Source organism: Crocuta crocuta, unplaced genomic scaffold (genome assembly GCF_008692635.1).
Source record: "Crocuta crocuta isolate KB4526 unplaced genomic scaffold, BGI_CrCroc_1.0 scaffold155, whole genome shotgun sequence".
NCBI lineage: Eukaryota > Metazoa > Chordata > Mammalia > Carnivora > Hyaenidae > Crocuta > Crocuta crocuta.
The window spans coordinates 1-26144 of NW_027530365.1; the positions used below are offsets into that span (position 1 = coordinate 1).

General features: G+C 36.9%; 2 protein-coding genes across 7 annotated transcripts in view; one reads left to right on the plus strand and one right to left on the minus strand.

Moving 5' to 3' along the window:
• Positions 1–683: 683 nt before the first annotated feature.
• Positions 684–26144, minus strand: part of ITGB3BP (integrin subunit beta 3 binding protein) — an 88439-nt gene continuing 62978 nt past the window's right edge. For 3 of the 6 annotated variants that reach the window (XM_077766134.1, XM_077766133.1, XM_077766131.1), the window contains one exon: positions 20309–23620. The gene's annotated coding sequence lies outside the window, so the exon portion shown is untranslated. Of the gene's footprint in view, positions 737–5052; positions 5107–20308; positions 23621–26144 lie in introns of those variants that run through there. The other 3 variants (XR_013335641.1, XR_013335640.1, XR_013335639.1) reach the window with 3 other exon arrangements.
• ALG6 (ALG6 alpha-1,3-glucosyltransferase) lies at positions 1337–20317 on the plus strand (the record flags this gene model as incomplete). Its single annotated transcript, XM_077766136.1, has 6 exons — positions 1337–1422; positions 3301–3385; positions 7804–7874; positions 14523–14591; positions 14722–14920; positions 19113–20317. Coding segments are annotated over 6 exons (708 nt in total), but the record flags the coding sequence as incomplete, so codon positions are not given.

The following is a 26144-nucleotide window of genomic DNA, read 5'->3' on the forward strand; positions in this document are numbered from 1 at the left end:
TTAGAAAACTGAGGTCATATGGGGCATCTGGGTGGAGTAGTCCGTTAAGCGTCCGACTGACTCAGGTCATGATCTTGGGGCTTGTGAGTTGACAGCTCAGAGCCTAGAGCCTGCTTTGGATTCTGTGTTTCCCTCTTTCTCTGCCCCTCCCCTGCTCGTGTGCTCTCTTTCTCTCTCAAAAATAAAGATTAAAAAAATTTAGAAAACTGAGGTCAGAGATTCATGTAGCTTATACATGGCAGAGCTGTGGTTTGAATTTTGAAAATTGCGTTCCTAGCTTCTTTATATTTCCTCTAACCTTAAAGCTTATTTAAAAAAATGTTTTTTAATGTTTTTTAAAAAATTTATTTCTGAGAGAGAGAGAGAGAGACAGCGTGAGCAGGGGAGGGTCAGAGAGAGAGAGGGAGATACAGAATCTGAAACAGGCTCCAGCTCTGAACTAGCTGTCAGCACAGAGCCCAACGCGGGGCTAGACCCCACGAACTGTGGGATCATGACCTGAGCTGAAGTCGGACGCTTAACCAACTGAGCCACCCAGGCACCCCTAACTTTAAAGCCTATTTAAAGAAAAGTTTAATTCTCCATCTAAGCTGCTTGGTTATTTGCCCTGCTTTCCATTTCAGAAATAGTATTTATCATGATAATTATAAAAATGAGTATCATACATGTTTGATGGTATTGCTGGTCACCTCCATTCACTTATTGTCCTCAAAATCTGAAGAGTATTTTCTTTGATCTGACAGAGGGAAGGAGGATGGTACAGTTGTCAGTGATGGTTACTTTCTTGATGTTATGCTTACACAGTTGTGCGTTAAGCAGCTGTGTAGAGGATGGGTTTCACAAGCAGAGAGTTGTAGTTACAAATTTAATTTTGAAAGTGATCCTACCACAACTGCTAATGTCTTTAAATGCTTTGATTTATTAGCAATTAACTCTTGTCATTGTTAGTTGCTAGTAGATTATAGTTGAGATAATTTCAGGTATGTGATAAAATGGGTCAAAAGTATATGTTCTGCCAATTAGGAAAAAAATAAGATTTCCTAGAAAAATTTCCAAAGATGAATAACTTCAGTATTTAGGGCTGGTGGGCTGTTATTTGAAAAATGAAGCATTTCTTGGTAATGTCTAGATTATGGTTGGCTAGTGATAGAGGTCAGTTTGCATTGCAAAAAATGAAAAATTGTGTGTATGTGTTCCATGGAAAGTTTAATCAACTTAGTTATAAAATTGTGAACAAGAGTGTCAAGTCTCAAAAGTTTAGATTATGGGCTGTACCTCGTAGAGTTGAATATTTCTTTCAATTATATCAGAATGTAAAACTTAAATCTCTTTTCAGGATAAAGTAGCCAATATTTGGTGCAGCTTCAGTATCTTTTTGAAGATCAAGGATATTTTGCCACCTCACTTCCAGATAATAATCAGGTAAGAGATAAAAAGTTTGTATTTAATGTTATGTAAGCTTCTCTCTAAAAGTGTTATGGTAATAACTCATTTCTCACACATCATTAGGGAATGAGATGTTTTTCATTAGTGAATTTTTCATATAACATAAACCTAACCCTCTATACAACAAAACTTTTGTTTGAAAAATTTTATGTGATAATCTTTCTGAATTGTTACCTATTCCCCTCCCCCTTAAACAAAATCTACTAAATAGGATTAAACATTGTCTTAAAGAGTCATGATTTTCAGTGGTGTATCAATCCGCGTTCAGCCAGAGAAGAATCAGTAAGGAGGTGCGTGGGTGCATGTGAATTGATTACAAGGATTTGGTTTATACAGTTGTGGGATTTGACTGAAGAGTGTGGAAGTCCACAAGGCAGGAAGGAATATCTAAGGGGAAGGAAGAGCAATTCAGAGCTGGTTGCTCTTTGGAATCTGAGTTTAGGGAAGGCCTAAGTCCTCTTTTTTTTCTTTTTTTTTTTTAAGTGTTCATTTACTTATTTTTGAGAGAGGGAGACCACAAGCAGNCGGTTGCTCTTTGGAATCTGAGTTTAGGGAAGGCCTAAGCCCTCTTTTTTTTCTTTTTTTTTTTTTTTTAAGTGTTCATTTACTTATTTTTGAGAGAGGGAGACCACAAGCAGAGGAGGGGCAGAGAGACAGAGGGAGATACAGAATCTGAAGCAGGCTCCACAGAATCCTTCAGCACAGAGCTGGATATGGAGCTTGAACCCACGAACTTTGAGATCATGACCTGAGCTGAAGTCTGATGCTTAACTGACTGAGTCACCCAGGTGCCCTCGGCCTAAGCTGTCATTTAAAAATCTTCCAGAGGCACCTGGGTGGCTCATTCAGTTAAGTATCCAACTCTTGATTTCAGCTCAGGTCATGATCTCATGGTTGTGAGATCAAGCCCCATGTAGGGCTCCACACTACGTGTGGAGCCTGCTTGGGATTCTTTCTCCCTCTCTCTCTGCCCCTCCCTGCTCTTTCTCCCTCTCAAAATAAATAAATAAACATTAAAAAAAAAACTAATAAAGTCTTCCAACTGATTAAGTCAGGCCACTCAAGAATCTTAAACTGAATAGGGACTTTCATTACATCTGCAAAATCTCTTTCCAGAAGCACCAGGATTAGTGTTCGAATAACTAGGAGAATGTGTATGTGCGCATATGCTGCAGACTGGGTGCTGCCTCCCTCTGTCCTCCACTTGTTTTATCCCCTGTAACCCACTGTAGGGGGAACCATACTAGAGAGAGAATTCAGGGATCTGTGGTTCAGCTAATCCGAGTTGACACACCATAAAGCCACTAATGGTGGGAAAATCAGTTATTGTATTGTGTTGTAATACTTGTCTTCAGGGCTTGCAAAAGCTGTTTGCCATGGTACTAAATGGCTCCAGATGGCTCTGCTTGTGTTCCTTTTCCTCCTTGCTCATCAGCCATCACTAGGGGAAGCTCTGGCAGCTGCCCACTCCCTTTCTAACTTGTTCTTTCTGATTTATCATGGGCTTGAAAATCAGGTAATTAACTTTTGTGAGAAGAGGGCCAGAGAGATTCTCTTGCGAGTAAAGTGTTATGATCGTTTGTGTTATATATTGTCCCTTTATACCTGGTTGTGTTTTCTTGAGTGTTTGATAATTGACTTTTAGCTATCTGTTTTTGTATCTTTTCTATAAATAACATAAGCATTAGGTTAAATTTGGTCTTAAATTTCAGTTTTAGTAAATAAAAATAAACTTTAGTTTTAAATCAACTTAAGTTGATAAGTAATGTGATCCTTATATTAAAATATATTTCCTTATTTTAATTAGATACCACCACCAAGAAAACAAATGTCTTATTTTTATTCATTTTTTAGCATTTGTTTTACATTTTTGAGCCTGCTTCCTGCATGTATAAAATTAACACTTCAGCCCTCTTCCAAAGGATTCAGATTTACTCTGGTAAGTTTCTTATTACTGTAAATACTTAATTCTTGCTGCAAATGATGTTTTAAAAATATAGATAATTATTTTCTTGCTCTGAATGGGACTTACTGGACTAAGAATTAATACATTTATTTATTTGGTGAACATTTATTGAGTGACATACTTAGGTGCTGTGTTGTACACTAGACTGAATAATCAGAATCTTTCAGTTTAATTCAACAACTATTTAATTTCTGCTTTGTATTAGTCAATGACGGAATACAAAGAAGAAAAGAGTGGTGATAGACATGTTTAAATAATTATGCTATAAAGCAGATGGTATTAAGTTCTATTACACATCAAGTGTTATGATAGTGTGGGAAAGGGAGATATTACTTTGGGGGTAGATTAAAAAATTTTTTTTAAGTTTATTTATGTTGAGATAGAGAGAGAAAGAGAGCGAGAGTGAGTGAGTGAACAGGGGAGGTGCAGAGAGAGAAAGAGAGAGAGAATACCCCAAGCATCTGTGCTGACAGCACAGAGCCCAATATGGGACTTGATCTCACAAACTAAGATCACAACCTGAGCTGAAACCAAGAGTTGGATGCTTAATCAACTGAGCCACCCAACTGAGACACCCTAAGCATCCCTGGGCATAGATTTCAGACAGCTTCTTAGAATAAGTGGCATTGGAGCCAAATTTTGAAAGCTGGGCAAGATTTGGAATAGGAGGTTATATAGCAGAAGAGAATTCAAGGCAGGAGGAAGAACTTGAAGATACAGAGGTAGAAGGATAGGGGATGTTATTAAGCAATGAAATGTCTGTGTGTGTGTGTGTGTGTGTGTGTATGTTGAGATTAGGAGAGGATATAATGAGAGATAAGAATCAAAGAGGATCAAACTGGGTAAGACCTTGAATGTTGGATTGAAAGAGTTGGAGTTTGATTTGTGTGCCAGAAGAGCCAAAAAACATTTTTGAGGAGAGAGGACTGTTTTAGGAAGATGAGTTGTGTTAGTTTGAAGATGAATTGGTTGTATTTCCTCCAACTTAGGATGTCTCTGAATGGGCTCACAATATCCTCCTTGGTTGTATTTCTACAGTATTTAAAATTTTGTTCCTTTGTGCCTTGATCTATTAAATGGCATTTTAAAAAAATTTTTTTAAGTTTATTTATTGATTTTGAGACAGAGACACACAGCATGAGCAGGGGAGGGGCAGAGAGAGAGAGAGAGAGAGAGAGAGAGAGAATCACAAGCAGGTTCTGCGCTGTCAGTGCAGAGCCCGGTACTGGATTCAGTCTCACCAACTGAGATCATGACCTGAGCTGAAGTTGGGTACTTGACCAACTGAGTCATCTAGGCTCCCCTATAACATGACATTTTATTTTATTTATTTTTTTAATAGTTTGTTGTCAAGTTGGTTTCCATATNACATGACATTTTAAAAATACCTTTTTAAAATAACAAGAAAATTAAGTTTATGAAAACAAAAGTCTTAGGGGACTTATAAGGGGACAACAATTTAGAAATTAGGGTTTCAGTTTTGGGACTGCCTCTTACTTACATTGTGTTTCGAAAATAAGCCAGAACAGAGCATAATGGTAAATACTATAAAAGTACGGAGGAGTGCCACAGTGCAAAAAGGGTGGTTTCATTTCTCTTTCCGTTTTTATTACCTTTTAGTTCACAGCTTCTCTTGTTTCATTCTGAGAATGAACTCCGCATTCTAAGTCGTCTACAGTTAATATTCTATAGGACTTTTAGAACAGAAGGAATCTAGTTAGTAATGCTCTGATGTCTTCAGTAGGCCTAACTTGAAATATTTTCAGGCCTACATAAAATTATGTTATTTTTCTAGGAAATAACAAACTAAATAAAGGTATATTTCAAAGATAAGCAAATGGAATTTCAGAACTTAAGTAACTGTAGCAGTGTTAGAGGTAATTACTTTTAGGATTATAAACCAGAAAAAAATTTTCTCTTATTTTCCTAATTTTATTGTTTGCTATTTTTTTAAGTTTATTTATTTATTTTGGGGCGTGGAGAGACAGAGGAAGAATGAGAATGAGAGTAGGGGAAGAGAAGAGAGAGAAAGGGAGAGAAAGAATCCATGTGGATTCTGGGGGCGCCTGGGTGGCTTAGTCGGTTAAGCGTCCGACTTTCGCTTAGGTCATGATCTCGCGATTCGTGGGTTCGAGCCCCGCGTCGGGCTCTGTGCTGACTGCCAGCTCAGAGCCTGGAGCCTGTTTCAGAGTCTGTGACTCCCTCTCTCTCTGACCCTCCCCTGCTCACGCTGTCTCTCTCTCTCTCTCTCCTAGAAATAAATAAAACATTAAAAAAAAAAATTAAAAAAAAAAGAATCCATGTGGATTCTGAGAAGCTTTGCACTGTCAGCTCAGAGCCTGATGTGGGGCTCAGTCTCACGAACCCAGATCATTGACCTGATCCTCAATCAAGAGTTGAACGCTTAACCAACTGATCTATCCAGGCACCCCTGTTTGCTATATTTTAATACAAGCCACTATGTTTAAAATAACTAAAAAAGATTTATATTAGTGACTTTTATAATTTTATTTGTGTTGATGATGTTTTGAATTCTTACTGATTACTTCTGAGAACTTAGAAATCATATCCCATTATAATTATTTTAAAGTATTTTCCTTTCAATAAAGATTGAATTTCTTAATATAAATCTATAATTGAGGTAATTGATAGTATGAACACTAATATATCTATAGCAGCAAAGTGATTGTCTTTAATTTATTCAAGTAATGTTTTTTGAATACCCTCGAATGTATGAGTTTCTTTTGTAGTTACTGGTGTGTAAGTGAATGACAGGTAACCTCCCTGCTCTCTTAATTGGAGTCTTTCATGCTAGTGGCAGGAGAAGGATAATCAACAAAATAGATCTGTTAACCAGGAAGTATCTGGGAGCAATGAGGACTATGAAGAAAATAGTGTTAAGTGAAAAGAGTGCTGATGGATTTGGTTAGATTGAGTAAGGGAAAGCCTTTCTAGGGAAGTACAATTTGAGCCTAGAACTGAAAAGCCAGAAGGAGCCATTCACGAGAAGATCTCTGCTCTGACTTGAAAAAATATTTTTCTTTAAAGCAAGAACACATTTGGTATGTTTGGCTCATAAACAGGTATCAAATGGCTGATATGAAGTGAGGGAGGGAGATTTTCTCTATCCAGAAATAGACTGGAAGAGGAAGGGAGGACCCAGATAGGAGTTTGGATTTGATTCTTAGTGTTCGTGGGAAGCTAATTGAGGATTAAAAAAAATTTTTTTTTTATGTTTGTTTATTATTGAGACAGAAACAGAACATGAATGGGGGAGGGGCAGAGAGGAGACAGAATCTGAAACAGGCTCCAGTCTCGGAGCTGTCAGCACAGAGCCCGACGTGGGGCTTGAAACCACAAACTGTGAGATCATGACCTGAGCCAAAGTCAGATGCTTAACCGACTGAGCCACCCAGGCACCCCTAACTGAGGATTTTAAATAGGGAAATTTACATGATCTGGTGTGGTGGCTCAGTGCACAGTGGACTGTAAGGAGGCAAGAGTGTTACCAATTAGGAGGCTGTTGCAGAAGTCCAACAGAAAGAGGAATATGACTTAGACCACTCTTCTGCCACCATCAGCAGAGGGCAGTGGAGAGAAGTGGGTAGATACTGTATTTAGAAGGTGGTATAGATAGGATTTGCTCTGGGTTGGATTTGTGTAGATAGAAGTCCAATATGCAGATCAGACCTTCTAAAAATAGGTCTAAATAATTTTAATTTAAAACCCCAAACAACAGATGATTACTTTATAAAACACTTAATATATTTAATTGAAATGTACACTTTAAAAACGCTAAAATAGGGGCACCTGGGTGACTCAGTCAGTTGAGCATCTGACTTAGGCTCAGGTCATAATCTCATGGTTTGTGAGTTCTAGCCCCGCATCAGGCTCTGTGCTGACAGTACAGAACATGGAGCCTGCTTTGGATTCTGTGTTACCCTCTCTGCCTGTCCCCTGCTTGCGCCCTCTCTCTGTCTCTCAAAACTAAATAAAAATTTAAAAAAATAGATCTGTTTTGCCAGTTTTAGATTTTGAACCTCTTGTCCTTCAGTGCCTTTTAATATAAATTGTCAGAGATTCCAAGGGAGGATGAAGGTATGATTATTGTGTGTGAAGTATTTAGTATTTTGTTTATTCATAGCTGAGTCTGAATGAACTTGTTTTAGATGATTAAGTGTACCTTTGTAATCATTGTTTTTTAAGAAATATTTTTATGAAAGTTGAATAAAATTATGCATTTTAGTGTTGTGTAGGTATTTTCCTTCCAGACAGAAGCTACATTAAGCTTTAAAATTTTACTTAAAATGATTTTTATTTAGATTCATAATTAAACTGCTCTTATGGTTGACAAGTTGTTACATCTCATTCTCCCCTGTTTTTCCTTAAAGGTTAGCTGTGCACTATCATTCTTTTTATTTTCTTTCCAAGTACATGAAAAGTCCATTCTCTTGGTATCATTGTAAGTAAAAATGTTTCAAGTATGTGTTTTATTTATTATTATATGTTTATAATATATACATAAATTTGTTACCTACATATAGTCACCTAAGTGACAAATGTTATGTAGTTGGATAAAATTATTCATAACATTGTATTTTCCAGAATGATTTCTTGCAATTTTACTTCTTTATAAAATATAATATTTTAAACTGAAAAGGCTTCATAGAATTATTCTGACATAATTATTTCTGTTTCTTCATATACATATATTTTTATATGCTAATAAAAATGTCTTCTAAAGAGCTTCTCAGATTGGAGGCTGTTTATCATCTTTGCCTTTTTCATTTCATTCATTTCCACATTTATTCAGTAGCTTTGTTCTCTGTTCTTTCACCTCTTCAGGGGCTTTCATATGTTGGCTCCATTCTGACTCTTTTGTCAAAACCTTTGTTTAGACCCAGTTGGCCATTCTTAATCAGACTACTTTTGTTTTAAGAGCATTAACATTTTTTCCTGGTCATCATAGATATTAGGTGACAGTGGGGGTATATTATCCCAATATTAAAATAGTGTTTGCCCAGAACACATTGGAATACTTGAATCCTGCCCTAGATCAATTCCAGCCTTTGACTATTCCATGCCTATCCTGTGTTTGCTAGGTTCCTTTGGAAGAGCCATGGACAGAATAACCAATGGCAAATGGAAAAAGTATTGCTTTTATTAGGTGGAACTTTGGACTAAGATCTCAGTGTAGAGCTTGTGCTGGCCTGAGGTGGCCTGTGTGGAAGGCTTTTTTGCTTGGAACAAAACTGTCTCACATCATTGCAGACTAGGAGGACAGCATAGTTTCATCCTTCAAAGTCTAAACCTGAATTAGTTCCTACCATTATTAAGTGAGGCTTGGCTGACCCTCCACAAATTCCTAGTGTCAAGGGATGGAATCTATGGAAAGGTTTGCTTTCAGATTCCCCAGAATTTCTACCCCATACAAAGGCAGCCCATTCAGTGACCTGTAATCTGATCATTCATAGTAGCTCTTGGATCCTGAATTTCTTGGAGTTCCTGCTCTACAACTCTACTTCTGTCATTTATAACAGTGCATGGCTTTAATGTAATTTTGATAAAATATTTTAAAGTTAGCATTAAAAGTTTTTCTTGACCTGGTCCTAGCTAATCTTTTTTTTTTTTTTTTTTTTTTTTTTTTTTTTTTTTTTTTTTTTTNTAAATGTTCAGTGAGTGCCTACTGGTTGCCAGGTACTGTTCTGTATACTAGGTATGTATCCATGAACAAAACAGATAAAAATTCCTACTTTCTGAGCTTTCATTCTCAAGGACAGACACTAATAAATAAATATAAGAAATTAAATAGTGTGTGAGAAGGTAACAAAGGCCACAAGGAAGAAATAAAACAGGGTAAGGGAAGTTGGGAGTATTGGAGGTGGGGGTACAGGAACAAGTATTGGTTGTAATCTTCATATAGCTAGGTAGGCCTCATTGAGGAGATATTTAAGAGGACTGGAGATGGTGAGGAAACTATCTGTGTGGATATTTGGAATAGTAACATTCTAGATGAAGGGAACAGCCTGTGTGAAGGCTCTAAGATGGGAGTATGTCTGGTATGTTTAGAATAACAGAATGGCAAGGTGGCCAGAATGGAGTGGTCAAGGTAAGGGGTAATAGAAGGTGAGGTTAAAGAGGTAACAGAGATGTAAATTCTATAGGACCTTGTAGGCCACATTAGAACCTTGGCCTTTTTTCCAAAGAAGTGGGGACCCTTGGAAGGCTGTTGGGGAGTAAGTATGATCTGACTTGATGTCTTAAAAGGATCCACTCTGCTTATCATATTATACACATTAATTATGATGATTCTTTCTGTATCAATTATAACTCAGTAAAGCTTTAAAAACAATAAAAGGATCACTCTCACTGCAGGTTGAGAATAGATTGTATGGAGCAAGAAAACACAGAAACCATTTAGAAGGCTGTTACCATAATCCAGGTGAGAGGTGGTGGTGATTGGGACCAAGACAGTAATAGTGGGAGAAGTGAGAAGCGGTCATTGTGGATATATAAATACAACCAGAAGGCTTTCTGATGATTTGTACGTAGCATGTGAGAGAAAAAGAAAAATCAAAGGTGTGTCAATAGTTTTTAGCTTGGATGTAGAAGGATAGAATTGTGATTGGCTGAAATGGGGAAGATTGCCAGTGAAACAGGATTAGGCTAGATGTAGACCTGGTGTGACCAAGTTCAGTGTTGGACAGATCTTTGGACATGAAAGCAGAGATATTGGGTTAGCATTTAGATAAAGGTCTAGGTTGGATATATGACTGGAGTTCTATGAGAGGGGTTTGAGCTTAAGATAGACATTTAGTAGTTTGTCAGAAGAGAGGACAAAGTCATGAGACTGGATGAGATCAAAGGAGTGTGTATATATAGGGAAGAGTACCAGGGGCTGAGTCCTGGGCCACACAGTGTTAAGAGGTCTTATGAGAAGAGGCAAATAGGAACGGCTAATGATGTGGGATGAAAAACCACAAAGTTGGTATCCTGGAAGCTGACTAAAGAAGGTATTTAAGAACATTAGTCACCTGTTGTACACCATTCGCAAAAATTAACTTGAAAATGGAGTAAAGACTTAAATTTGGGGTGCATGGGTGGCTCAGCTGGTTGAGCATCCAACTTGATTTAGGCTCAGGTCATGATCCCAGGGTCATGGGATCAAGCCCCGTGTTGGGCTCTGTGCTGAGTGTGGAGCCTGCTTAAGATTCTCTCTTCCTCTGTCCCTCACCCCCCTTAATAATAAAGAGACTTAAATGCAAGACCTGAAACCATAAAACTTCTAGAAGAATACATAGGGGAAAAGCTCCTTGACGTTGGTCTTGGCATGATTTTTTGGATAATGCACGAAAAACACTCATTTTTATGCCTGAATCATATTGCATTGTATGGATTTACTACATTTTGTTCATCCATGCATCAATTGGTGAATGTTTGGGTTCCCACCTTTTGGTTTTTGTGAATAGTGCCACTATAAACATTCCTACATAAGTTTTTGTTTGAACATTTGTTTTCAGTACTCTTCTTTTAAATGTTTATTTTGAGAGAGAGGGAGAGAGAGTGTGTGTGCCATGTGTGCACAAGGAGGAAGGGGCAGAGAGAGGGGGAGAGAGAATCCCAAGTAGGTTCTTTGCTGTCAGCACAGAGCCTGATGTGGGGCTCAGTCCCAGAAACCACGAGATCATGACCTGAGTGGAAATCAAGAGTTGGATGCTTAACTGACTGAGCCACCCAGGCACCCCAGGACTCTTTGAGTCTCTACCTGGGAGTGAGATTTCTGGGTCATATAGTAAATTCTATATTAACTGATTGAGGGACCATCAAACTTTTCCACAGCAGCTATACCATTTGCATTCCTACCAGTAATGTAATGTATGAGTTTCTCTACATCCTTTCCAGCTCTTGTTATTTTCCTTTTTTCCCCCATCCTAGTTATGTGAAGTGGTATTTCATTGTGGTTCTGATTTGCATTTCCCTAATAACTAGTGCTGTTGAGCATTGTTTTGAAGTTTTAAAATCTTTAAAAAGTTTTTAATTTTGATGTTCAATTTATCTTTTATTTTTTTTGTTGCTTGGGCTTTGGTGTCAGATCTAACAAACCATTGCCAAATCCAAGGTAATAAAGACTCTCATGTTATTTCTGAGAATGTTATGAATGTGTATCTTATATTTAGGTCTTTGATACATTTTGAGTTAGTTTTTGTATATGGTGTGAGATAGCTTCTTTAGGTGAGTTTTGCTGAAAAGGGGAGAAAAAATAAGAGCAACAGCTGTTAGAGAAAGTAGAGTCAAGTGAGTTTTTTTTTAAAGTTTATTTTTGTGAACTAGAGTGAGTGGGGGAGGGGCAGAGAGGGAGGAAGAAAGAGAATCCCAAGCAGGCTCTACACTGTCAGCACAGAGCCCGATGTAGGGCTCAAACCCACAAACTATGAGATCATGATCTGAGCAGGAATCAAGAGTCAGATGCTCGACCAACTGAGCTACCCAGGCACCCCTGTTGTTTGTTTTAAGATAGGAGAGATAATGGTGTGGGAACGGTCAGTTGAAAGGGAACATTGATGATAGAGGAGGGAGGTAAGAGTTGTTGGAGCAAACTCCTTGGTAAGGGAGGTGGGATAGGACCTAGAGCACAAATGGAAGGATTCGCATTGGACAGATGCATGAGTTTTTCATTTTAATAGAGGGAACAGGGTATATTGGTACAGATGCTGGGGAGAGAGTAGATGTGATGGTGGCATCTGTGAAAGTTCTTTTAATTGCTTCAGTTTTCTCAGTGAAGTGGAAGGCAAAGTCATTAGGCAAGAATGGGTTGGAGCTGTTGGGATTATGAGAGAGAAGGTGTGAATTATTATTCTAAGGAGACCAAATGTGAACAGAGTAAAGAAATATATAGTAGGTGTTGGACACTTGAATATCATGATCATATACTTAAAGTGAAAATTGTGTGAGTAAATGTTTTCCTCAGAGCACTTCTTCACTATAGTTGGAATAAGTACAAGTGGAGAGTTGGGTCTTTCCAGGTTTGTGGTTTTGTTTAGTGAGGATAATGAGCTTGCTCAGGGCTTGCAAGTGAATGCATGGGGGTGACTATAATGGTTGACCTTAGAATTTAAACTGGTTAAGAAGGGGGAAAGACCTCAAAGGAGTGAGGCAAAGTGAGAAGGTGGTAGGAATAATGGATTATGGATTGAAAGTCTTGATGGGATCAAAAGATTGCTGGAGTTTGGAGTGCTGAAAAAGTAGGAGAGAATGGTCAGGATGCAGATGATGGGTTGTGATTATGGAGGGGTTGCAGTCCTGAGTATGACCCTAAGGTATAGGGATGAAGATGAGATCACCAGAAGAGAGGAGCTCCAACAGTGAGATGTCAGGATGTTAGAAGATCACTTACGTCTATGTAAAAATTGCCAGGAATTCAGAGGAGTATGGTTGTGGAGAGTGAAGTGAGTAGGGAATTGAAATGATTAAATAATGAGGGAAGTGACTCTTGGTTGGTGGATGATAACAGAGAGGAAGACTAATAGGGATGAAACCTGATGACATGAGATTGTTATGGTAGAGAGAGGGAGAACTGGTGTGGAAGAAGTGATAAAGACCAAGGATACAATCTCCCTCTGGGTCCATTTGTTTGAAGGCTGTAGAAACAACAACACAGGCACAGTTGAGAGGGCAGGGGGGCAGCATTTTCCTCAGTGGGAGGGAGCCAGGGTTTGTTTTGAACAAGGCGATAAAAGGAAAGATTTGGAGAAGAGGTTGAGGATGCAAGGGATTTTGCTGCTTGATTATAAATAGTAAGTACCCTGAGGTCAAGGGCTGAGTTATATTCCTCTTTGTATTCCTTTCAGAGTAGTGCTTGTACAAAACAAGTTTTCCACAAATGCTTATATTCAGTAAATTAATATTGTATAAATGGAAAGAGTTATGACCCAAAAAGAGAAAATAATGTTTATTGAGCACCTACTATGTGAATGTTTTTCGCATAAATACATTCTGATTTAAAAAGCATCAAGCAGTGAAATTGAAAGTTCTCTAATATTTTCTTGTAGTGCAGTAGTTTTCAATTAGTTTGTAACCCCAGGCCTTATATCTCATATGCTAGTTGATATGGGGGAAAGTTATCCTTCTAAGAAAGGAGGAAAATTCTCAAACCTTTTAAAATAAGGAGACCCAAGATAACAATAGCAAGAAGTATTCAACAACCACCATCATTAGTAAACAGTTATTTTATTAAAAAATTAGATAATACTTCGAGTTCTTTCAGCTACTTAACAATACAAGGTATTATTATTATTTCCATTTATACATAAGAAAAAAGGCTAAATTAATCATTTGTTCAAGGTCATACAGTAAGTGGCACAGATGGGACTAAGACTCAGGTCCCCTTCTTCTCAAGCATCGCCACAGTTAAATCCAGAAGGTAATGAGACCAGGGGTGGTGATATGTTGGAACCCGTAACCCTAAACTCTGTGATAAAGCCATTGGTTACTTTTATTGACATTATGCTTCCTCTTCCTATACTGTTCCTCTTTTCCTGTAGCTGCATCCTACTTTTTTTTTCCTTTTCTTCTATTCTACCATTATCACTTTGTTTCCTCTTGTAATGCTTTGTCTCTGTTGTTCTTGCTTCAGTGGCAGAGGAGGACTCTTTGTTACCACTTTAGTTTTTAACTTACATTAGTAATATGTAACATGGAGGACCGTACAAAAGAAGTTTGAATACCACTATACTGGGAATTGATTTATTTCCCAAGTAGGATGAAACAAGAAAAAGCTCTCTTTCTCTGAATGTTTGGATCTATTTATTTGATCTTTTCTTTAAGCTGCTGTTTGTAGTACAGAAAAAAAATGTTCCATTAATGGAATATTGGAAGAAGCAGTTTTTCAGCTATTATGAGTAGACACCCTCTCTATGTTTAGACTCACTTAGTTTGAATTGATAGTTATAAAAAAAAGAGTCAGTGATCCAAATGCAGACCTTACTGGCTGTTTTTTTTATTTGTTTGTTTAGCTATCCTGAGGATCAGACAGATCAAATGTATTTATATTTTTCACAAGAAAGGAAATTCTGTTCTGTCATATTAAAATATTTCTTCTTTATCATTTTAGACCTGTCTGCTTAGTTTTAAGTGAAATTCCTTTTATGTCTACCTGGTTTTTACTTGTGTCAACATTTAGGTGAGTCAAACCAATACTCCTACAGTATTTTCAGTATACTTCTTCTAAACTCATTTAAAACTTTTTTCAAAGTGATAGGGTTTGAACTGGCAGTTCTCTTTTGATGTTTTTTTCTGTTTTTCCCTTACAGTATGCTACCTCTTCTGTTGAAGGATGAACTCCTAATGCCCTTAGTTGTGACAACGATGGCATTTTTTATAGCTTGTACAACTTCCTTTTCAATATTTGAAAAGACTTCTGAAGAAGAACTTCAGTTGAAATCCTTTTCCCTTTCTGTTAGGAAATATCTTCCATGTTTTACATTTCTTTCCAGAATTATGCAGTATTTGGTAAGTTGTTCAGTTTTTAAGGAATGGTATTTAGCATGGCACTATTTTTAAAAAATGTAATACCTTTTTTCTTTTATAGCTTTTTTTGAGATATAATTCATATAAATTCACCTATAAAGTCCACCCATTTAAAGTGTGCAGTTGAGTGGTTTTAAGTATGTATGTAGAGTTGTACAACCATGACCATAATCTAATTTTAGACTATCTCCATCACCCCAAAAAGGAACCCTGTTTCCATTAGCAGCCATTTTCTATCCCACTCTAATCTCCAGCCTTGGACAGCCAGTAATCTACTTTCTGTACCTATATATTTGCCTATCTGGACATTTCATATAAATGGAATGTATTATTCTGCTAGGGCTGCCATAGCAAAATACCACAGACCGGGTAACTGAAGTAACAGAAATTATTTTTATATATTCTTGATATAGGTCCCTTACTAGAAATGACTTGTAAATATTTTTTTCCTAGTCTGTAGGTTGCTCCTTCACTTCTTAATGGTATTGTGTCCAGTATGAAAGTTCTTTTTATTTTTATGAAGTCCAATATGTCTATTTCTTTGTTTTTTGTTGTTTGTCCTTTTTTTTAAAAGTAAGCTCAGGGCACCTGGGTGGCTCAGTCTTGGTTAAGCGTCTGACTTCGGCTCAGGTCATGATCTCATGGTTCGTGGGTTCGGGATCTGCATCGGGCTCCTGTGCTGACAGCTGGCTCAGCACCTGGAGCCTGTTTCAGATTCTGTGTCTCCCTCTCTCTCTGACCCTCCCCTGTCCACACTGTCTCTATTTCTCTCTCAAAAATAAATAAAACTTAAAAAAAAAAGTAAGCTCTATATCCGTCCTGTGGTTTGAACTCATGACTCTGAATTGAAGCATTGCATGCTATACTGAGTCAGCCAGATGCCCCTGTGCTTTTGATATCTTATCTAAGAAACCATTGTGTAAAGGTCATGAAGATTTACCCTTATGTTTCTTTTAAGAGTTTTATCTTGAGGGGGCACCTGGCTGGCTCAGTTTGAGGAGTGTGTAACTCTTAATCTTTGGGTCATGACTTTGAGTCCCACGTTGGGTGTAGAGATTACTTAAAAATAAAATCTTAGATGTTTTATTTTTAGGTTATTGATTCTTTTTGAGTTAATTCTAAATGCTGTGAGGTAGGAGTCCAACTTTATTCAGTTGTTCCAGTGCCAGTGAATTATGTTGATACCTTTGTTGAAAATCAACTGATCCTAAATATAAGGGTTTGTTTCTGGACTCTTTTCTGTTCCACTGATCCATATGTGTATCATTATGCCAATACTACACTGTCTTTATTACTGTAGCTCTGTAGTTAGTTTTAAAATTCAGAATGTGAGTCCTCCAACTTTGTTCTTTCTCATGATTGTTTTAGCTATTTTATGTTCCATATTATTTTTCACATCAGCTTGTCAGTGTCTCCAAAAACTCAGCTGAGATTTCGATAAGGATTACTTTGATTCTGTATATCAATTTGTGGAATATTGCTATCTTAGTAAGATTTAGTCTTCCAAATCCATGAACATAGGATATATTTTCATTTATTTAGATAGTCTTTAATTTTCTTCAACAGTGTTTTGTATTTTTTCTTGTACAGGTCTTATGTACTTATGTTAAATTTATTTCTAAATATTCTTTATGATGTTTTTGTAAATGGAATTGTTTTCTTAATTTTGTTTTTATAATGTTCATTGTTACTGTATGCAAATACACTTGACCTTTTTAAATTTTTAATATTTGTTTATTTTTGGGAGAGAGCACAAGTGGGGGAGAGGCAAAGAGGNAAACCGCAAAATCATGACCTGAGCCAAAATCAAGGCTCAGATGCTTTAATCAGTTGAGCCACCCAGGCACCCCTGGTTTACTGTTTTCTATTTCACTGATTTCATTCTAATTTTATTCTTTCTCATACTTCCTTTGGTTTACTTTTTATCTAGTTTCTTTACAAATTCAGGTGATTGATTTAAAAATTTTCTTCCATTTTTATAGAGGCATTCAAACCTGTACATCCTCCTATGTCATGTTAAGGCAGCTTTCGATAAATTTTGACACTTGTTTTCTATTGAGTTAAAAATATAATCCATTTCCATTGTGATTTCTTTGATTCATGAATTACTTAGAAACTTGTTCAGTTCCCAAATATTTGGGGATTTTCCAGATTTCTTCCTACTTTTGTATTCTCATCTAATTCCAGTGTGTTTATGGAGCACGTGGGTGGCTCAGTTGGTTAACTGTCTGACTTTGGCTCCGGTCATGATGTTGTTATGTTGTGTTGTGTTACCTTATTATGTTATGTTATCTTATTAAGGATAGCTTGTACGCATAGTTTTAGATGCTTATTGCCATGTCCATTTGAATATGAGTCTGGAATTTAAGGGAGAGAGGTCCAGGCTGGATGAGCTTACAAAAGGTGGGCGTACAGAAGACAAATAAGTACTGAACCTTGGGATACTACAATACCTAGAGGTAGGGGCCATAAGGAACCAGCAGAGTTGTCTGAGAAGAATTAACTGAGGTTGGAGGAAACCAGGAGAGTATGGTGTTATGTAAGTAAGTGAAGGAAGTGTGTCAGGGAGGTGGGAGTAATGGGCTATTTCAGATGCTGTTGAGAGATCAAATAAGATAAGTAGTAACCATTGGATTTAGTACAGTGGAAGTCATTTTGGATCTCTGATCAGGGCAGTTTCACTGGAGCAACTGAAGTGAAAGTCTAATTGGTGTGGATTCACTAATGAAATGGGAGGAGAACTGGATGCATTAAGTTATAGGCAATTCTTCTGGGAAACTTTGCTGTAAGTAGGAGCAGACAAATGGGGTAATAGCTAGAGTTTGTTTAAAATGGGAGGAATTTTAGCATGTTCCTTAACACTGATTCAGGATCACAGTATCATGACATTTCAATCAGTCCCGTATTTCTTAAGTTTGAAACTTTCCATTTGGTGATTTCAATTCAGAAGTTAGAAGTTTTCACTTTTCACTAAGGTTGACTCAGGGATTTTTCTTTCGGAGGGTATTTACAGCCTGTTTATACCTGTTTGTGAGCCCTTTTGGTTCTGTCCCTAAGCTTCCATCTGAAATGAGCCCTGCATACTCTTATTCAGGTCTTTAAATCCTGCTATAACCATTAAAACATCTTTTAGGGTTCCATTTGTGTCCCACCTTCTTCATGAAAGTCACCAACAATGGTTTCTTACTTCTTGCTTAGAACATTTACTTAAGCAGCTTCTGTGTATTTGCTATCCCAGGGATAAAATACGTAAGATCTGGCTGGTCCTTGTCTTCAAGGAGCCCACAGTCTAGAGCTAAACTGGCCAATATGGTAGCCACTAGACACATTAAACTTTAAACTTAGTAAAATTAAATAAAAAATTCAACTCCGTCACAACAGGCACATTTCAAATGGTCAATAGCCACATGTGGTTAGCAGTTACTTTTGTTGATGTATACAGGTATAGAACGTGTCGATCACTGCAAAAAGTTCTTTTGTGCAATGTACTAGTCTAAAGAAAACTGCTACACAATTACAATAAATGCAGTATTTTTGCTACTCATTTTGGCCTTTAATAAAATATGACCTTGTGATTTTATTTAACTAGTTCATGCATTCATTTCCCTAATTAAATCAAAAACTCTTTGAGGCCAGATTACATTTTCTTTCATATGCCCCACCATGATTTACTATCGCATTAGTTCATTGAATGTTGCATGAATGTGAAATATTATTCTCTACTTGTCATGGAAGACTTCTTTAGAGATGAGTTCTTAGATTAGCTTAGAACTTTATATCCTATAAGGACTCAGGGCCCTGGAGCGTAGCCTGAATTTAACCCTGACTAGCAGTAGTGACTATTTCAGGTAACTTTTAAGTACTTGGGTGGTATTAAGTATGATAGGAATTCTCAGGCTTTGGCTATACATGGGAATCACTTGGAAGGCTTTAAATCCTGAGGCCTACCCTAGAAACTTAATTGGTCTGAAGTATGGCCTGAGGATTGAGATTTTAGCCCCCTGCCCGCCATGTTTCTAACATGCAGCCTAGGAGGAAATCCACCAACAGAAGAGATTGGAGTCCCACCCCTCACCTTCAGTTCTGCTCACTTACAGCTGTAAATAAATGTTACCAATACATTTGCATTTTATCTGTTATATTACTCAGTAATTTGTTTTTTCCCTCCTTGTAGTTTTTTATCTCAGTCATCACTATGGTACTTCTGACACTGCTAACAGTCACACTGGATCCTCCTCAGAAATTACCGGACTTATTTTCTGTATTGGTTTGTTTTGTATCCTGCTTGCATTTCCTGTTCTTCTTGGTATACTTTAACATTATAATCATGTGGGATTCCAAAGGTGGAAGAAATCAGAAGAAAATCAACTAGCTGTATCTCCAAACACATGTGAAAATATTAACAGTGCTTAAAGGTTTTTTGGACTTCCTGCTGTGTATAAATAAAATTATCATTTTGAGAATCATGGAATTACAGGAAAAAGATGGTGAAAAGTCATTGTTGTCTATTCAAAATAAACGTATATGGGGACCCAAGCCCAGTGGAGGCTTTTATTTTCTAACTATTCAGTGGCCAAGACATACTGTAGTTTTGTAATAGTTATCCAAGTGGGAAAATGAGAGAAAATGCCCTTAATCCCAGTGTTTACTCAGGAAATATACTCTATAGTTTGTTGTCTTAAAAAAAAAATCTGCAAATCCAGTGAGCTTACTGGGAGAATTTAGCCCTTCTTTTGAAAGGAAATTACTAATTCTGGTATTTAAACTTAATTTTCCTTCCTTAGAATGTAGGTATTGTGTATTTCATTCTTTAGAAATGATATCTCAGGGGTTATGTTTGTGATAATCTTTTAAATTACTGGGATAAGGCAATTTAAACTGCTTGACGTTTGAACGTGCCTACGTGCCTACCTAATTACATGTACAAATTTGAAATTTCTTTTTGGCAGAGAGATGAAACCATGTTATTTTTTCCAGAAATGCTGATTTACTTAAATGCAACTGAACAGTGAATTTTCTTGAATTTAAATCTAAGTGGTTTGAGTGATGTCTTCTTAATTACTCATGATGACTAGTTCTAAACTTCTAGGATCATTCTGTTTAAGTTAAATGGTCTTATGCAGGATTTCATCCTTCTGCTCTTTTGTTGTTGTTGTTGTTATGACATGGCTCAAGATGACCACCTCCAGAGCATTGATTCTATCATGTTTCATATTGACTTGGGTCTGTTAATAATGTATTATTCTATGTTAGGAGAAGCTTATCATTACTGTCATATTCAATTGGTAAAAATAATGTATCCTATCCATGTTAGTTTCTTATGTAAAAATGTTCTCTTTAGTCTCTGTGATAAGAATAAAACAATTATTTTCACATCAACGTATGTTTTTAATGAATATATTTCTTTCACAAGACAGCCATTAAAGTATATTGAGTAAGTGGTCATATATTTTAAAACAACACATATATACAAAGAAAATTTGGTTCTAGACATGGACAGCCACAGGCTGATACAAGAAGGTATGTGCTTCTAAGTCTGATAAAGGAAGTAGGTTTAGACAAAGCAAAAATCAGGAAGTATTTCTTTTTCAAAGCAAATGTGCATAAAGACTCAAAGGGCAGGTCAGCACAGAAAAGCAGCCTTGACTCACTGCCGAATCAGCAGGAACATCGCTGTCCATGGTCACCATCTGTAATCACTGTGCCCAAATGTCAGCATCTTGGCTGGCTGGTGTAGTCCAATTTTTTTTATTTTTTGTTATAGCATACATAGTTTTAACACAGGATGTTGATTTAAATCAATGATGAGGAAGTTCTAACTTCTAAATAACTGGAAATGAGAAACATTATTTGAAAATAAAAGTATTATATAACTATTAATAAAATAGACTATACCCATATTCAAGGTATGTTATGGGCAAATTCTTTAAATATACATTTTCCAGATGATTTAATCTAATCATAGTGAAAATAACACTAGCTTTTATGGAGACTTGCAGCAATCATTAATATCTATTAAAAACCAATTTAAGAAGAGTCCACTTTGAACTTGGATTAGGTTCCAAAATACCAAAAATAGGGGTGCCTGGATGGCTCAGTTAAGTGTCTGACTTTGGCCCAGGTCATGATTTCACGGTTTGTGGGTTTGAGCCCTGTGTTGGGTTCTGTGCTGACAGCTCAGTGCCTGGAGCCTGCCTCGGATTTTATGTCTTCCTCTCTCTCTGCCTCTCCCCCTGCTTTGTTCTCTCTCTCTCTCAAAAATAAACATTAAAAGATTAAAAAAACAAAAAAAAATGTCCAGTGATGAATTAAAATCACAGAAACAGGCAATTCCAAAGTATTTCTCTCCATAACACTCAGGATTTTTGGGGTGCCTAAATATAAAGATATTTAGGTAATGCCAAAATATTAAAGATTTCTTACTTCACTAATCTACCTGTCAAATGAACGCTTTTATTTTCAAGTTCATTTTAGAGAGAAGGGCTCTTTCTGAGAAATGCAGTTTTCTCTGCTGCCAATAAACTTAGGTTTGCTTCTTAAAAGAAGAGAACAGGGTGTATGTTCATGTATCAAATATGAAGCATACAGAAGCCATTTTCCCTTGAGGCCTTAAGGAGGGGAGAAAAATCCCAGATGTAGCATTCTGTCCAAATGATAAACCACAACTAAGTGAGTGAAACATTTACAAAAGTCAAGGCAGCCAAAGGAGCCTCTCTGTTCAATAGAAAGAGTAAAAGATGGATAGGATGTAACTAAATAATGGTTGGACTAACACAGGGGTTTCAAGTCTCAATTGGTCTCTCTTCTGTTATGTTCATTGGAAGATCAGGGCCAGTGTATCCCCCGCCTTCCTCCATGCTGCACCCCCCTCTCCCCCCATATAAACATTAGTTTTGTGTGTGGATCTTTCTGCTTTGTCCTTCATGCGGCCTCCAAGGGTGATAAAGCGAGAGTCATCTGATCTACAATGAAGAGGACTGGGAAATGATTCTTAGCAGACCCAGCTGTTCTGAAAGGCAAAAGCTTAGTATATCAAGGGGTCAAACATACAGTAACTGATTTAATAGCATTAAGCACATACCTACATAACTTGCATTACATATGAAACCAATCTACTTCTTAACCCTTTATTTCCTGAGTAATAATGTAAGTTTCTTTATATGCTTTGGCTTTACATCCTAAAGTTAGTTTTCAATGCTAGAACACAAAGGAATTATCCTTCTTGGTGTATTTTAGGTAATGTCCTATTATAAGACTGTATCACAAAGTGTTCTTAATATTTAGATTATCTTAAAAGTCTTATTTAAATAGTACCAATAGTCATTAGTAAAGGCAATTCGGTTTAATAGTTAATTGGCTTACTCTTTAGTAGCTATGTCATTTAATAGTTTTTAAAAACTCTCATTCTAAGAAGTGAATCTGAAATTTTTCTAAATGGAAAATCAGTTATTTTCAAACTTAAGTTAAATTTTGTTTCAGATTTTCATAGAGTGTTTTTATTTTCATGATATAGTAGTATCTTCCACAAATTTTATCAAGACTTAGGGCAAGTACCAAGGGAATAGCATTTTTTACCCCCTGCAGAAGACAAATAGAGAAGTTTTAAAAAACTAGTTATCAAGTTATAACACATCCTGTGATACCTTCTTCCCCTTATCTCGTGAGAGTACAGATTATTATAATACAAAATAACAGCACAGAAGATCAGAAATTTAAATTAATGCTTCAAAACCATTTGGAGGGGATCACAAACTAACCCGTAAGAAAGGTCCTTTTTCTATTCAGTAGAGTGTGTAGTTCAGTTTAAGAACAACTTCATATTTTAAAATGTTTGTACTGAAAAATGCATTCCACTACTTTATAAAAGGAGGTATAAAAGTTTTAAAACATTGAAATAGTTTTTCTGTACAAACATAGGAATAACTAGAGTATAATAAAAAGTCATCCTTGAGATAATTGGCTATACAATAAACTTCTTGAAAAATTTTTTAAGTTTAAAAAATCTAATTAATATACACCTGGGGCTTTAAATGGGAAAATGGTTCCTAATTCCACTCATCATTAGATTTATTTAAATTAAAATTTTTTTTTTTACATTTATTTAATTTTGAGAGACAGAGTGAGACAGAGTGTGAGTGAGGGAGAGGCAGAGAGAGGAGGAGACAAAGAATCGGAAGCAGGCTCCAGGCTCTGAGCTAGCTGTCAGCACAGAGTCTGACGCGGGGCTCAAACCCACGAACCGTGAGATCATGACCTGAGCTGAAGTTGGATGCTTAACCAACTGGGCCACCCAGGCGCACCTCATCATTAGATTTAATCTGAGTTTAAAACATAACAGTTTTCCCACAGGTGCCACTTTCATAAATGCTTTAAGTCTATCCATAAATGCTAAAAGTATACAGAAGTATATGTGGTACAGAAATGAAGTCAAGATCCTTTTCTACATGTTGGCTTACATTAAAGGGTCAAGAAGAAATGTATTATTTACATTGAGATTATCTACTGCTGTGTGTAGAAAGTTTAAATTAGCTGCAAGAAATTTTATCTAGACACGCACCTGCCTCATGCTATGATCTGGTATTTACTGGGCAGATTAATTACAAACATTTCTTCTGTTCCTTTAAATATGATCAGGCAGATGCAGAAGTTGGTGTCCATAGTAAGTGCATTTCCTCTAAATGTCTGCAGGATATAAAAGATGATTGTTAAATCAAGAATTCGTTTCCAAATTAACATGCATCTCATACACTACTTAAGAAATGACTTAAACACCCATTTACCATGTAATTTGGTACCTAGCTTAGATATTGGTAATCTCTCATTTGCTTATTTTTGAGTCTTCCAAGCAAGAGTCACCTTCACAAATAATTGTGAATATGATTACCCAGACATCACACTCTTCACTTTATGTGAAGATTTATCTGAGATACTTCTGACAGATTTCTAAAACTCCTACATGACCTACTTGTTGAAAGCACCAAAATCAACATGCCTTTTGTCCGTAAGCCTTCAGGGCCTTTCAGCAGGTGTTTCTTCCAACAGCTGCCCCCCCCAAAAAAGAGACTATTTACCGACATTCCTATTCAGAGTGTCCCTCTGGGGACTCCTAGTGGTGGCAGAAGTTCCTGTCATTTGGCTTAGGACCTTTGTGTGAGAGGAAGTCTTTGACAAGAGCAGCTATTGGAAAGTGATGACATATTTCCCATAGCGCATGTGGGCCTTTCACTCCTGAAACACCCCATTCATGCTTACATTGGCAGCTATAAAGTAATGCATGGTAGGCCCCTACATTTCCCTTTGCATGAGAGTCCACATATATTCTTGTCCTAGAAGAAGGTAGGTTGTCAACTTGACAACCAACTCTTGCCAACTTGAGTCTGGTCTGAATTCCTAGAAGATCTTAAGCACTCTAGTATTCACTTACTATCCCCATAGGTTATTGATACACAGTTATCAGAACTAATGGCAATACCATTCAGGAAAATAAGACTATCATTAAATGGTTACTAAGGGGGAGGTGCTAGTTAAGCTTATTTTGTACAATCCCATAAGGTATTTATTATCAGTCCCATTTTATAATTAAGATTTAGGGGAACCAAGTGCCTTACTTAAGGCCACAGAGCTAAGTAGGTAGCAGAGCTAGTGCTGGGCATGTAATCCAAATCCTGTCCTCTGTTTTAATGCCAGACCATGCAAAGAAGTTTCATCGATTGATCATGACCGCTAGAAGTGTGTTGAGAAAGACTCTGAAGTCAAGTTCAGGATCCAGCAAAAACAGATACTTTGATCAATATGACATATGTCACAACACAAGAACAGGGAGCAGTAGCATGTGTATTGTCCCTATGCTGCCATACTGGCTCTGGAGATGAATATCTCAGAACACAAATGAAAAGCAAGTTAGATATAGTTAGATATACTGCAGTTCATGGGCAGTATTTTGACAGGATTCATCCTTCGTATAACAATTATATTTTATTCTCTCTAAAACATATTTTGGATTACTTCCCTAAACAATAATCTTCACTGGTCCACTTCTGCCTAGAATAAAGCCAGACCTTATTAAGCCTGGTGATTTGTCAATGATGTGGTCGAACCTACTGTTCAATCATTCTGCTTTTCCGCCTTTTTTCTTCATGTTGTTCTCTCTGCCTAGTATGTTTATACAGCCCTTCAAAATACCCATTTTTCAAATTCAAGCTTCTTAGTAAAGTACAAAGTTTCTATTACTAGGATCTGGAATGTCCTCTGTCAGATAATATAGAGTGAAAAAACTAGAATTGATTTTAAAATAATGAACTCTTAAATAATGACCTAATCACTCCATCCTGAGGTGATCTATGTCTGTTGTGTATTCCTACACTACTGCTTATTCTTCATTTGTTCTTAGTTTATACTCCTTAGTCTGAAGAGGAAGGAAGTGTCAATTATTCCGCTCTCTATACCCCATGGAAGAGGGACAAACTTGATTGGCCCAAGTCCAGAACATTGGTCCACATTTTACCAGTAATATTATATGTCACTCTTCTTATACACTACTCTTTCCCATTACTTAGTTTCCCTTTCACTGTCTACTCTCAAGTCCAATCCATCTTTGGATTAGGAAGCCCTAATTTCAGGTTATAAAGAGACCAGCCCATTTAATCTATCTCATCTGCAATCATGCACAGGCAGGTCTGTGGTCCTTACTGTTGTAGAGGTACATGGAAATGGGTCTATTTCAAAGTTCCAGCTTTCTCCTCAGGTTCAAGGTTTAGATTCAAGGGCTCAAGATTTAGACACACTGTGAGAGAGAGAAGGTTCCACTTCTGCCTTAAACACAATGTATATTAGTTACCCCAAGTTTCTTCCAGAGGGCCTGCCATGTTGGGGTTATTACTTCCTCCAACTAATCAAGTTGATATTTTGATCTTCATTGGACTCCTAGCCCTTTTTTGTACTTGCTATTGGCCAGAATCTTGGAAAGAAGAGGGGTCTGAATTTTTGTATTACTTATTATAACTTGCCTTATATTATTATCATTTCATGTATATAATATTAATCTTGTACCTTTAGCTTGACTACCAGGTTTTAGAAGGTTGGCATTATGCAAGTGCTTTGTTTACACTAAGCCGCACAATTTGTTAACCAAATGATTTACCCAATTGTTTCTAGATGAAGTACCCCAGTATCGCCTATTAATATTTAACCCAAATCATGCTTCCAC